Source organism: Symphalangus syndactylus, chromosome 7 (assembly GCF_028878055.3).
Source record: "Symphalangus syndactylus isolate Jambi chromosome 7, NHGRI_mSymSyn1-v2.1_pri, whole genome shotgun sequence".
NCBI lineage: Eukaryota > Metazoa > Chordata > Mammalia > Primates > Hylobatidae > Symphalangus > Symphalangus syndactylus.
This window is the reverse complement of record NC_072429.2, coordinates 56,365,806-56,379,999: the sequence shown is the minus strand read 5'-3', so window position 1 is coordinate 56,379,999 and position 14,194 is coordinate 56,365,806. Positions and strand designations below refer to the sequence as shown.

Here is a 14,194-nt window from a genome sequence, read left to right as displayed (position 1 = left end):
TACCATTCTGGGGCCTGCAGGATGGTGGCCCTCTTCTCACAACTCCACTAGGCAGTGCCCCAGTGGGGACTCTATGTGGGGGATCCAACCCCACATTTCCCTTCTACACTGCCCTAGCAGAGGTTCTCCATGAGGGCTCGACCCGTACAGCAAACTTTTGCTTGGACATCCAGGCAATTCAATACACATCCTCTGAAATCTAGGCAGAGGTTCCCAAACCTCAATTCTTGACTTCTGTGTACCTGCAGGCCCAGTATTGAAATCTGTGTTACTCTTCGATGGCATCTGTAACAAACTAACACAAACTTGATGGCTTAAAACAAGAGAACTTTGCTCTCTTGCAGTTTTGCAGAACAGATTTCCAGAATTAGTTTCTCTGGGATGAAATCAAGATGGTGGCAGGGCTGTGCTCTCTCCAGAGGTTTTACTGGAATATTTGTCCTTGTCTATTCCCAGTATTTCTTGATTTGTGGATGGATCACTCCAATATCCAATTCTGTCTTCATACTGCTTTCTTTCTCCTCTGTGTGTGTTACTTTTTATTTTGTCTGCATCAAATTTCTCTCTGTCCCTCTCTTATGAGGAAACATGATTGCATTTAAGGCCCAACTGGATAATCCAGGATAATCTCTCTATCTCAATGTCCTTAATCACATCTGCAAAGATCCTTTTCCCAAATAACATAACATTTACAGGTTCCAGACACATATCTTTTGGGGGTCTATTTTCAGCCTAGTAGGCACCCCATGCAACTTAAATTGCAAATGTCAAAGCTATTTCAATGATAATTGTGCTAAATGTACTAATATCAGACTTAAAACATAAGAATAACAATGTTCATAACAAATTTGATAAGGTGTGATATTCCTGCTTGACACTGTCAAGCTGTTAAAATAATGGGATATTTTGGCTCTGTCTGCAGCATCCTTTGAATCCCTGCAAGACAGAGGCTCTGTGACTTTCCTGAGGGGCCATCAGTCTTGCTTTCACTTCAGTTGGCTGGCAAAGTAAATGTGTTTGCTTTTAGTCTGAAAGAATTTCCCTTCCCTGAGTTCTTGTATAGCTCCTAACACTATTGCTCAATTCTTATTTAAAAACTCAGCTGCAAGACACACAGTGTTTGAAGAACTGCTGAAAATGATCTGTTCCTCAACATAGCTTATAACGTTGTCCTAGGACCAAGACAGTTCATGGGAGAGACATGCATGTAGTCCACACTGTGTTGACATGAGGCCAATGGGCTGTGCGGAAGGATAATAAGATACATTCCTGCAGCTGCATGGTAGAATAATCCAATGGTATATGTCAGGGGGGAAGTAGGAAGTTTTGCATCCATCAGTATACCTTTTATGAAGATCTACAGCCAAATGTTTCTCTCTGGACTTGGAGCAGAACAGCTCTTCTGATGAACAATATTAATCTTATCTTCTGATTCTGTTTTCCATGTTGTTCCTCGAGGAATTGTTAACTTCGTTCCTAGCATGGTTTAGAGCCGGTGGTGTGAACTTTCAGGTATTTGATTACATTTTCTTTACTCCCTCCCCACCTCTTTAAAAATCACTTACAATGCTGTAATAAATGATTCCAACAAGTAAGCAAATATATTTCAGTATATCATTTCAAACCCTTTTTCCAGAGGTAGGAAAGCATTTTAAATAATAAATTTTATTATTTTTTAAAATAGAGGATTGGAATATAATCTGATCTATACTTTTCTGGGGGGATAAAAAGCGAACACATACTTTCATGTAACATAGTCCTTGAGCCTAAGGCATGCACTGAGGCTGCACTGGCTCTGTGTGGAGTGGGTGTTAGTTGGACTTGGCTGGTCCAGTGCACTAAGGTGCATCCTCTGAAAATATTAGCCATAAAAACAACCCTAAAAGACTGAGTTATGTTGATGAGTCAGTCAATAACATAGCTTCCTGTTGTTTCAGAAGCAAGAACTGTATGTGGGGCTACTTCTTCCTCTTTTATTTCCCTGGTATAAATTCAAGATGCTCCTTGAGAAAAATATAACTTCTCCAAAGGAGCAACACTGCAGAATACCCCATAACTGAGCCCTCCTTTATCATGCATATAATTACATTAAAATCTTTCTCTAAAGCTGCTCATATGTTTTTTACACTGAAAGTCACCTGTGCAATAGGCACTCCCATTTTTATATACGACATTTAGTACAGAGAAAGTGGAGGTTGCCGAAGGAGGTGGCAGAAAAAGATGATTGCTTCAGTTCTATTAAGAAATACAAACTGACCACAAACAGTAGATGGCTTCACTTCATAAAGTTTAACAAGACAGTTAACTTTCTTGTTTACCATCAGAAAGTAGGAATCATTCCACGTGGTTAGATTTAAGGGAAGTGAACGATGACTTTGCTGCAATATTCTTTGGAGTTACTATGTTTTTATTGGCAAAACTTGGCTTTGAAGCCTCACCTAACGCCAGTTCCAAAAGCCTTTATGCTTGTTGGTACACTTTCAATAAACATGCGGACATACATTCTTGTCCCATTTTAGTTCCTAACGAGTGTTTTTATTGTTGTTTGTTTACTTAAAGTCCACTTGTTCCTTTTTTATTGCAGCCAATGTCTACTGATTAAAAAGCCTGTAATAACAGGAAAACTAATGAACATTACAGTCTACATTCAAGTGCAGAGAAATAATTTCCGCCAAAGACAAGGAGATGATTAATTGAAGATATCATTAAATACATTATAATAAATATTTTTGCACCTGATAATTAGATGATATGACCAAGGTAAGGGAACAAATAACTTAAATCCAGTTTCAATTTATTGTTTTCAAAATTGTAATATCTATAAAGAAATGCAAGTACTATTTCAAATATATTGATAAATTAAAACATAAATAAATTACCCTGAAAACTGCAGGTGCCTGAGGTTAACCCTAAGTAAGAAGAATGTCATTTCATCTACCAGTTACTATTCTGAGTAATGGACTGACCTAGTTTTTCCTTTTGCATCAAGGAGCTATAAAATTAAAAACTTCCACTTCTATGATACTTGACAGTGTTATTATTATTATTATTATTTTAATCTCATTTATGGCTCATACGTGTAATCCCAGCACTTTTGGAGGTTGAGATGGGTGGATCACTTGAGGTCAAGAGTTCAAGACCAGCCTGGGCAACATGGTGAAACCCTGTCTCTACTAAAAATACAAAAATTAGCCAGGCATGGTGGTGAGCACCTGTAATCCCAGCTACTCAGGAGGAGAACTGCTTAAACTCAGGAAGCAGAGGTTCCAGTTAGCCGAGACTGTGCCACTGCACTTCAGCCTGGGCAGAGGCTCTGTCCAAAAAAAAAAAAAAAAAAAATTCTCATTTGATCTTTAAATTGATCTTTAAAAAACCTCAATTCGGAGGTAGAAAGAATATTTATCATTATCATGTCTGTAAGAAAACTAACGCCCAGAATAGCCAAGTGATTTCCCCAAAGCTACGTAACTAGAATGTGATGGAGGTAGGCTGACACTCACATCAGCTGGCCTGAAGGAAAGTTCTATTTCTCTTTGGCCATGTGGTAGCAATTCTCTTCCATCTGATTCATTTCATGCGGAATGTTCATGTGCCTGGGGGAAAATCCACTCTATTCAACTGTTGTTTCTTTTACACTTCCTATTTTTTTTAACAAATCAAGAGTAATGCCTGAGTTTATTTAACAACAAAACCATTGCACAAAAAATATCAACCTACCCTTTTACGGAGTTTTTCTGCAGCATCAAGTTCAGCCTTAATAGTCTTATCAAATTTATTTAAAAGTTTAGGCTTCTTTTTCTTAACTGAAAGAAAAAAGAGATTTTTATTTTTAACTTTTTTTGGCTAGAAATAGTTATTAAGCATAACAATTTACAAGTAGTAGGAAACCTGATGTTGGTCTCCACGAAAGACCTGCAGGAGAAGGCACACTGCAGGCTCGCCTTCCATTTCCTCCCCTAGATGGTGTGATGAAGCCAGTGACTGCCAAGGAAGGCAATGCAGCCCTTACCTATCTGCTACAATGTGTTCTTGGGAGAGTGGGTGGATGGCATACTGAAACTCTCCAGGATACTGGCTTGGTTTCTGGGATGTAAATGGTGGGTATGACTTCTAAACTCTCATAATCTACTTCTTAGCTATGTCCAAAAGATTGTTTAAAATAGTTTTTTTGAATATGTCCACAACTTTTTCTGATACAGATAAAGATGAAAATGGAACGCTCCTCTCAAGGAAGTCAAATAAAACAGAATTTCTTTGTTTAGCATTCAAGGCCCTTCCAGAGCATCCTGGACTGACCACCCCAGCTATGTTCCATACTTCAGCCAAAACAGACTGCCCCATGTTCCCCAAATAAGCTTTTTGTGCCATTTCTTCTCCTTCTTTCTTTCTTTCTTAAATCAATCTTTCTCTTTTCTTTTTCTTTCTTTATCTTTCTTTTTCTTTTTTCTTTCTTTCTCTTACTTTCTTTCTTTTTTTCTTTCTTTTTTTTTTTTTTCTGTAGAAACAGTCTCACTATGTCACCCAGGCTGGTCTTGAGCTCCTGGCCTCAAGCGATCCTCCTGCCTTGGCCTCCCAAGGTGCTGGGGTTATAGGCATGAGCCACTGTGCCTAATCTGTGCCATTTCTTATGCTACCTCATTTAAATAAAAAGCCTGTTCTTTATCTTCTTCTGTGAAAAATGTGCCTACCCTTCAACAATAAGTTCAAAACCATGCTCCTTATAAAGTTTCTCCTGAAATCACCCACACAGTACTCAGTTCCCTGCTCCACTGTGTGCCTCTTTAAGTCCACTCCACCCTGCATATCTCTGTTTTGTGGTCCTTCCCCACTAGGGGTTTTGTTATAATCCTTCATGCACTTATCTTAGTCCTAACTCTTGCAGGGTGGTACCATGTCTTAAATGCAGGCTGAATCTATTTATGTAAGCATGAATCCATTGCTTACTTAGCAAACAGTTTTTGGCTCTGTGCACAACCCCAGCACCCAGCAAACAGGAGCCCTCCTCCCGAAGGCAAGGCACACCCAGCAGGTGAGAGGGCCAGTCCTGCTGGTGCACAACTGGCAGTGCCTCCAGAATGGATGGATGCAGAGCACTTCTCGGAAGCCCCAAGTGACAAGAGTGGAAGCTTGAAGGGTAAGCAGAATGTTCTGGAGAAGAGGAGTGGTGGCAGGGAAGGGGGCAAAGCGGGAGGGATAGAGAGGAATTAAAACAATCAGAAGAGAACTTCATCAATTTTCTGACAATAAACCTACAGACGTTAATAGCTTCTTCCCTATCTTGTCACAAAGGAAAAGGGGCTCTTCTTTCTAAGGTCCCCTCCCCGCCAACACACACACCTGTCCTGTGCCTTCTGAATGTCTCCTCTCAGGATCTCTCGTGTGCCCCCTGATGGGAATTTAATAGTGCGTTAAATAATACCAAAGTTTCTGCCATCTTACAGCAAACAAACAAACCAAGACAAACCTCAGCCTACCCTCCTCTACTTGGCACACTCCCTCCTCTCCCCTGGGGGTCACCTCTTTGTCACCTTTCCTGTCAGCACTTTGGCTTCCTCACCCACCACATGGGCAGAAGCAAGTCTTCCAGAGGAGGGAGGGCTGCGTGGTTAAGCATCAATGGCAGGGGTCTGAGTCCCAGCTCTGTCACCTCCAAGCTCTGTGACCTAAGCCAAGCTGGCACTAAACTTTTCTGGGTTTCACTTACCTCCTCTATAATATTAGGGGTGCTTTTGAGGGTTAAATCAAGATAGTATATGAAGCATTTAACACAGTGCTTGGCATACAGTAAGTGCTCAGTACCTGAGAGCTATTATAATAATGGCTATGGCTTTCTGCAAATCTATCTGTTCTGTTTCTTCCTATTTTACCTGGCCCTTTGGCAGCATTTGACACAGATGATGCCCTCCTCCTTCCTAGATGATCCCTTTCCGTGACTTTTATGTAGCCCACTCTCCCAGTGTTCTTCCTCATTCTCTAGCCTCTTGAATTTCTCTTTATTGCCTCTGTAACTCCTTCTCCCTGCTGCTCCTTGGGATGTTCTATTCTTCAGGGTCAGTCTTCAGTCTCTTTAGCAGCTTTAACTACTTAATTTCCAGCTGAACTACAAACCAACTAGTTCATTTTCTCCTGCATCACAAAAATTATAAATCCAAGCACCTATTGACACATACCTCAAACTCAGTAAATAAAAAATAGAATTTGCTATTCCTCACACATCTATTCTTTTTCATATTGACTTTATTGCAGAGAACGACACCTAATTGTCCAAATCAGAAACTTGGTTATAAAAGGCAACCAAAATAAGGGCAAAGAGAAGCACCTGGAATCATCCTAAGGAAGATGGAATGGAATCACTACTGTCTTTTTAGCACTCACTCTGCGCCAGTCGCCGGGCCACGCACTATACATAGATACCTTTTATTTTCTCAACTTCCTGAATACAGGGAATTTAACTACATGGAGAAGACCACTGAGGTTCCAAAAGGGTTAGTTACCTTGACCCCTCCCCTCTCTCACCCACATGGAAAGAAGGGGATACTTATTTCTTGTTCCCCAAGAAGAGGGAAGATTCTCCAAAACCCTTTGTCTCCTACCTCTCCCTACAGGGGAGGTGGTATGCCTTAATCCACTTGGTGAGTTGGTAGAATGAACTTGAAGTTCAGTTTCACTCCTTCCCTACCTCTCAAGAGCATGCACACTGAGCTGAGCTGAGCTGACCTTCTGAGAACATTCGTGCTGAGCGGAACTGCGAGAGAGGCTCTCACGTGGAAGAACTAAAGCTGTTCCATGCTGTCTGGAGCAGTGGGTATGTCCAATTCTGGGGCTCAGTGTTAAGAAATCTGTTATTCCTGATTATCCAAACCCCATCTTTCAACTTTCATCAAGTAATAAAGCTGACACTCTGATCACCTTTTAATTACTTATGCATTTGTTTGCTATGATCTTCTATTATATTTATTCGGCTTTCCTTCTCTCTCCTCCCAGAAACCCTAATCCTATAATGTTGAAAGCTATATGTGTCTAAGGCAGAGACTGAAAAAATAGTGAATAATGAGCTTTAAACTGCATGCCATTATATGTTACCATATATGCTGATATGGAAAATGAATAGACATTTCTCTGTGACACAGATTGATGGTGGTAGGAGCTCATGCCTTGTCATCTCAGCACAGACTTATGTCTCCCAATTGTCCATTTTGCTTTTGTAGAAGTGTCTATCAACAGAACGACAGTGAGACCTCCAGGAAAGCCTGGTGTGCACCTGAGTAGACAGTTTCACTGTGGGCATCACTGATTTTCCCCAACATGTCTCTTGTGTTATAACATTCAAGTTAAAATAATATTTATTTAAAAGAAACTAAAAATTGGCAGTTTAGGACATCTAAAACAGTCAACAGCAAAATTATATGCTTGTTAATGAGCAATGCTGTATCTTAGTGTTACAATATTTCAAAAACAGCACTAAAATAGACAAAATGTTAAAAATCTCACAGCATGTCACCATGTTATATCTTTTCATACATCTTCATATTTGATAGCTTCCAACTATTGTACCTGTCTTTGAAATTCAAATTTTATCCTATTTTTATTTTTAAGTATACAGAAAGCCTGAGGCAATTTTCCCAACTGCTAAAAACCACAGACTCACTGTTTCTTCTCATTCTGGGGAGGCACATGTTCTACCTGTAGAAAAAATGAGTCCTCATTCAGGTTGGTGACGGGACCCTAGTGAACTCTCCAGCACTCTGGGCCTCAGCTTTCTCACCTACAAATGGGTGACGTGGGCTGCTTCTCTTAAGGTCTCTTCGAACTCAAAAGGCCTGTGCTTCTAATTTTCAGTATTTAAATTATGTTCATAGTCTTTTAAAGTACACCTATAAGGTACTAGAAAGAATTACTAATTTTGTTGAATTTGGATCTTTCGAAATGGTTTCGGAGAAAGCTATCGATGCTATATATAAATTAAAGTTTTGTTTTGTTTTGTTTTTAAATCACTGCCATTACAAGTGTTTGGCCCTTTTTCAAAAGCACAAAGAAGAAAAGAAAAAGGAGCACTTACATTTCAAATCCTTACTTCCCTTGCCATGCTGTGGTTGAAATATTAAAAGCAAATAAAATGGAAAAGAAGGAAAATAAAAGGATAGCTGAAGGAGGAAAACACTAGTAATGCATTTGTAGATTATAAAAATTACATTGATTCCTTTTCATTTCCACTTAGTTCGTGGAAGATGTTTTTATACTACAGTCCATGGGGAGAAGTTGATCATCAATAAAAACAGACACCGACTCTTCATATTACTCTATGTCCTATACCCATTTCATTGAAGACAGTGAAGAAAACAGCAATTTCTGCTACAAGGTATATTTTGAAAAGCAACAATTTCCTAACTGATCTCCCTGACTCCAGTCTGTTCCCGTGTTCCACCTTGTTCTCAGGTTCTTTTTGAAACACTGTTTATTCATGTCATTACATTGCTGAAAATACACCCATAGATCCCCAGAACATAAAAAATAGAAATTAAATTCACTGGGATGCCCTCCTAGCAATCCTGCTCCTAATTACGGACCCAAGAAAAATGAAAACATAAATCATGAAGACATACACAAAGACTTGTATGCAAATATTCACCACGGGGTTTTTAACAACAGCCCCAAAGTAGAGAAAATCCAGTGTCCATCAACTGGTGAATGAAAACAATCTGTGGTATGTCCATACAATGAAATACTACTCAGCAATAACACCAGTACCTGCAACAATATGGATGAATTTTAAATGCATTATGTTAAGTGAAAGTGGCCTAGTCCAAAAGGCTACTGACTAATTCCATTTAGATAGCATTCTGGAAAGCTGAAAACTGTAGTGACAGAAAACAGGTAAGTGGCTTCAGAGGCTGTGGTGGGAAAAGGGGATGACTATAAGCGCACAAAATAATTTTGGGGGTTGCAAAGTTCTATATGTTAGTTGTGGTGGATAAACTGTACGTAGATGTATATGCATAAGCCAAAATTCATAGAATGCACACTATAAAAGGCAAATTTTACTGTATGTAAATTCCGTCTTAATGAACCTGACTTTTAACAAAAAAAGTTACAAGGCAAAGATAAGCTCCATGATTCTCAGTGAAGACTCTTACTGTGTAGGTATAATAGTATGAGAAACACTTGGGAATAAAATCAGCATCCTTTTCAAAAATGAAATTAAATTTAGTTTTAAACTCTCCAAAAATCTGTTGGGAGGTAATTCACTCACCCATGTTTTAAGACACACTTACCTGCACAATAAAAGGAAAAAACCCAACATGCGAATCTAGACCTAGCTAGGCCCTCGATGACACTGGAATATTTTTTGTATTTAACATCCCAGCTACCTTTTCTACTCCAGACTGCCCTCTTTCTTACCAGCCACCAGCCTTCCAAGCACCCTACTCTTGAACTACATCAAAACACTGGCCGTTCCTCAGCATGTCACTCTGCCCACAGTGGAGGGAGACCTAGGACTGTGGATTAGGGCCCATCTTGTTCACCAGCTTGTTTATTCACTCAAGAATTTGTTAAAGTGCCCGTTTTCCAAAAATTGTGTAAGGTTCTCAGAATTCAACAGGATCTTTCTTAAGGAGGTTATAGTCTTTTGGGGAAGACATAAATGAATAATTAGTAGTTAGAGGAATGTGTGCAATTATAAGGATGACTGAGGAGTGGTACTAACCTATTTGGGAGGTGAGCATTCTTGGAGAAACTAAAAACTTCTGTATACCCAGGGAGAGGTAGCATTCTGGGCAGAGGAAAGAGTATTTATTTTGTAACTCAGTCACAATCAGGAACTTGAACCTTTATTATTAGGTTGTTTTTTTGTTTGTTTTGTTTTTAATGTGAAAGGCTAAAATTCCTCTCCTGCTTGGATGCTAAGGTTTGGTGCCATAACATATAAATTTTCTTATAATAAGAATCTGAGCTTTCTAGAATTTTGGAAAGTTGAAGGTGTAGATATTGCTCAGGGATCCCAGACACTGACTTGCTTTCTCCACACATCTGAGGAAGGAACTTTATTGATGCTGAGCCTGCTTCAAGAGCCAGTAGAGTCCAGAGTGCGTGCTCTGGGAGTATAGTTTTTTCGAGAGAGGGTATACACACTGACTACAAAAGGGCAGTGGCATAGCAAGAACTGGGCTTTTGAAAACATGCAAGACAGAGAGTGGAAAACTGTGGCTCCCATCTGCACCAGTGAAGGACTCTAGATGGCCAGGGAAGCCATGCAAATGGACGTAGCATCTGCTCCTGCCCTGGGCTGCCATTTTGCTTCTGATACAATTTTGTATGGCTGATTAGATACGGACCTTAATTTAACTGTGTGTGTGTGTGTGTGTGTGTGTACGAATTTATCCCCCTAGCCCATCTGAAATGCTATACTTATTCAAGGAAAATAATGTGCATCTTGAGCTCTTGCACAGTTGCATTTCCTTGAACCAGCTTTTGCCTTTCACAAATTGGTCCCAATCTCCATTTTCCTCTTCTATTAATGTCCTTTATATAGACTCTCGAATATGGCATGAACATTGACACTTTTGTGGTTTTTCTCATGGTGTTTTATCTTCCTGGAAAACCCTTTCCTTTATTTCTACCAGAGAATATTCTATATTTTAACTTTTGAGACCTAGTTTAAATGTCATTTCTTCTATCAAGTCTAGGGCATCTTCAGGTGGAAAATAATCTCTCCTATGGTCATATAACATTCTATTACTATTACTACTATATTCATTACTATTTCTAGAAATAGTAAACTCTTCAGGCTGTGTTCATGCTGGCGGTATATACACAGTGCTTGCTCAAACTCTCCCCCCTCACTCCCACCTTCCTCCCTTGCTGGATTGTTAATTTCTGAACTGTGTTACTTATAATTTACAAACAGCATTTGGCACATGGCCTGTCTTATAGGAAATCCTCAACAAATTTTCATGTTTCTAAAGGCATGAATGCATGCAGGCATGAACGAAGCAAGACATTCTAGAAGGGGATATGGCTATGTGAATTTGTAATTGGGCATATGAGCTGTCTTTTAAAAAATGAGAAAATTATAGGCAACCAATACAGAAAATTACCTGAGAGTTGCTTGCTTTATAAAGAGTTCAAATCCAAAAAGTTATAATGGACAATAATGGAGGGGCCCGAAGAGAAAGACAAAAAAACAAAAAAACAAAAAAACCAGCAAGATACTTGCACCATAATCCCCATTGAAGATCTTGTAGGGAACACTAACATTTATTCCACATCTTATTCCAGGTAGGTTTTTCAGTATATTGAGCAAATGGGGACACACATGGCAGAATACAAGGCACTACTAACAGTAAATTCTTGGATTGCAAGATCCCGCTAATTTTAGAATAACAAAAACTTCCCAAAGCAACTTGCTGTTATGTTCTGAGTCACTGCTTAATGCCTTAGCCAATTCTGTGCTGATAATAATAGCTGACATTTATTGAGCACTTAAGCCTTCTAGACATGTGTGACTCACCCAAGCTGCACAAATTGTAAACAGTAGGCACCGAGACTGAAGCTTGGGGTTGTATCCAGTAGACTCCAATGTCTGTATTCTTAACCATTTTGCTATATCTTTGGCATCTGGCCCAGAAGTCAAGAAACTAGGGTGTTCCTAAGAGTTTTAAGGGTGATGACACAGTGGAATTAAGTATTAGTAGAAGTATTATTTGTGTAAAAGAAGTAGTTGAACTTTGTATTACTTGTCTGTAAGGATAAAGGCAGTTAAATAACCATAGTAATTTTCCTTCATTTTGTGTCTCAAGACGTAGCATTTAGACATTACACAGACACATCCTGGCTTGGTAGAAGGACCACAAAGCACAAGCTTGAAGGCCAGTCTGTGAGCCTCAGTTCCGCTACTTCTGAGGCAGCTGGCTTAATTTCGTTGAGCCTTTGCTTTTTCATCCACGAAATGGGGAGAATATCTGACCTCCTTCCTACTACTGTAAAGGAAAGTCATGGCGCATAAAACATCATATAAATGTTAATTATGACTTTCATCTACAGTCTCTTATTTTTAGTTACTTTAAAATTCTGTTCTTAATTAAATGGGAAATGTGCCTGACTCTTTTTAATAAATGTTTAAGCAGTTAATTTTTTTAAAACGATCAGATTTTCTCTATGATCAAACACTTCCCTGGCAGAGATTTTGGGCAACTAATAACTTTATCACACTATACCTGTATTCAGTTTGGATTTCGAGTCAACAAAGGATTAAAGAGCTTTGAGGTCATGCTAAACTTCCCCTGCTTCCCAAACTCTAGTATGTGTTTTTAAGCAGAATCACATAAAATATTAAATACTGCTTTTGGCTATGGTTATCCAAAGGTAGAATTTGATGAAAAATAATCTAAAAAGCAAAACAATTTAAGGGAAGGAAAAGTAAGACCAAAATAAGATATTAAAGAAAAAGGTGCTCTGTATCTGACTTGAGATGTGGTGTGAAGCTTCAAAGTTATCATATAAAGCAACCTTACTGCAATATTATTCATAGCAATTAACAGTCAACCCAAGATAGGACCCCTGCTTATTTTAATCTTCCTTTATTAGGATTGGAAGTTAATTCTGCTTTTCTTTTTAAAATCACTGATAGATTTCAATAAAAGAAACATCACTCTACATTTGTCTGACAGTGAGGTAAATCTATACATTAAGGCAAAGGGTAAAAAAGAAGAAAACATTCAAGAATTCAAGAATCCCATGTTAGGATTTTTGATGAAACATTATCTGCTAATCATAGGAAAAGCAAACCTGAATCCATGAGTGTTCCTACAGGCGGGGGACGTGGGTAGGAGCCCTCAGTTATTTTCTCTTTCATTTAAAAGTGGGAATTGTGCAAGGTATTCCCTACTGTGATGCCTCACACTGGGGTCTGAAATAAATCTGCTCTCATATTGAGAGAGAGACATGCTATTTGCTGTTGAGAAACCCAATATGCAGACAGCCATGGAGGTGCTTCTGGCAGGAGCCTTTGTTTGTATTATCACCATGTGAGAAAGAAAAGCTAATGTGTTTCATCCCAAAATGGCCCCTTCTGAGGCTTTTTTCTCTAACACTATCTACTCTATAGGTATTACCAGAAGAAGAAGTAAATTTGGGCAACTCCTGAAAGACACTCTTACCAAGGATGGCACACCCTTTCTTGCCTCCTACAGCTAAGAATAATGGACTTCTATTTTTTTCAGAATTAAATATCAACTATATACCAGCAGGAGATCAATATTCAAAGCTTAAACCAAACAGTTAACAAATATTTTTCACTGAGAGATGCTAACTTATACAACCCAGTAAATAGTATATAAAGGGCAATTGTTTTCATCTGCTCCCTCTACTGAAATAACGTGAGATTCTGCCGGGAGCATTCAATGGAGACAGCAAGTATTCCGGTTTATTACATGTAGTTGGCTGTCTTCCCATAGGGTTATTTTTATAAATTATACATCACTCTCCTTCTAGAGTAATAATCCTTTAACAGATGTGACCCCATATGTTAAATTAGAAATTTTAGAGATGCTAAGTGATGTGTTTTCTAGACATAACAGAAAACCCTTCAGTGCCAAAGCAGTCCACAGCCTCACCAACAGCAGTGCCAGACACTGAATTTTATCCTCACACACACTGTTCCATGAGAGAATAGCCACCTTCCTCAAATGTTATTTTAGATAAAATTCTAATAATCTTGGTGTTCTGTTTCTCTAGCCCTTAAATTATTATAGGTAACAAACTAACAAGATGGAGTGAGGGTTGTTTGAAGCAGGTATATACTCAGCAGCAGATACAAGCTGACAGACTGAAAGTAAGAAAGTCAGAAACCAGAAATAAACCTGAAATAAACCCAGCTCAAATAGCACTGCAACATGGGTTAAACTGTGTAGACATAAATGGTGCCAAACACTTCAATAGCCCCCAAAAGCATCACTGCATGATATAGTAACTGATGTTCATTAAAATCAGAATTATAGTCTCCAGTCACCAGGGAATGTTAAATTATTTGCACAACACATTTTTTAAATGGGGAAATGATTTAAAAGTACTTTAGAAAATATCACCCGAATTTATTAATTTTGCTTAAATGATGCTTAAAGTTTTCTAACATCATCTTTAAATAATTGTGTCTATGAAATACTCATTTCCCAGTGATGTCAAATGAAATAATAAT

At 38.7% G+C, this 14,194-nt stretch overlaps 1 protein-coding gene and 1 long non-coding RNA gene across 45 annotated transcripts in view; one reads left to right on the top strand and one right to left on the bottom strand.

The window, feature by feature from the left end:
- Positions 1-14,194, bottom strand: part of ASPH (aspartate beta-hydroxylase) — a 222,749-nt gene that overhangs the window by 77,946 nt on the left and 130,609 nt on the right. For all 44 annotated transcript variants that reach the window (XM_055286256.2, XM_055286297.2, XM_063643281.1 and 41 more), the window contains one exon: positions 3,718-3,803. In XM_055286256.2, coding sequence (XP_055142231.1) covers positions 3,718-3,803 — 86 coding nt within the window. The remainder of the gene's footprint in view (positions 1-3,717; positions 3,804-14,194) is intronic.
- LOC134737211 (uncharacterized) lies at positions 1,349-6,879 on the top strand. The gene is made up of 3 exons (XR_010121879.1): positions 1,349-1,512; positions 2,585-2,760; positions 4,502-6,879. It is a non-coding gene; the product is annotated as an uncharacterized lncRNA (long non-coding RNA).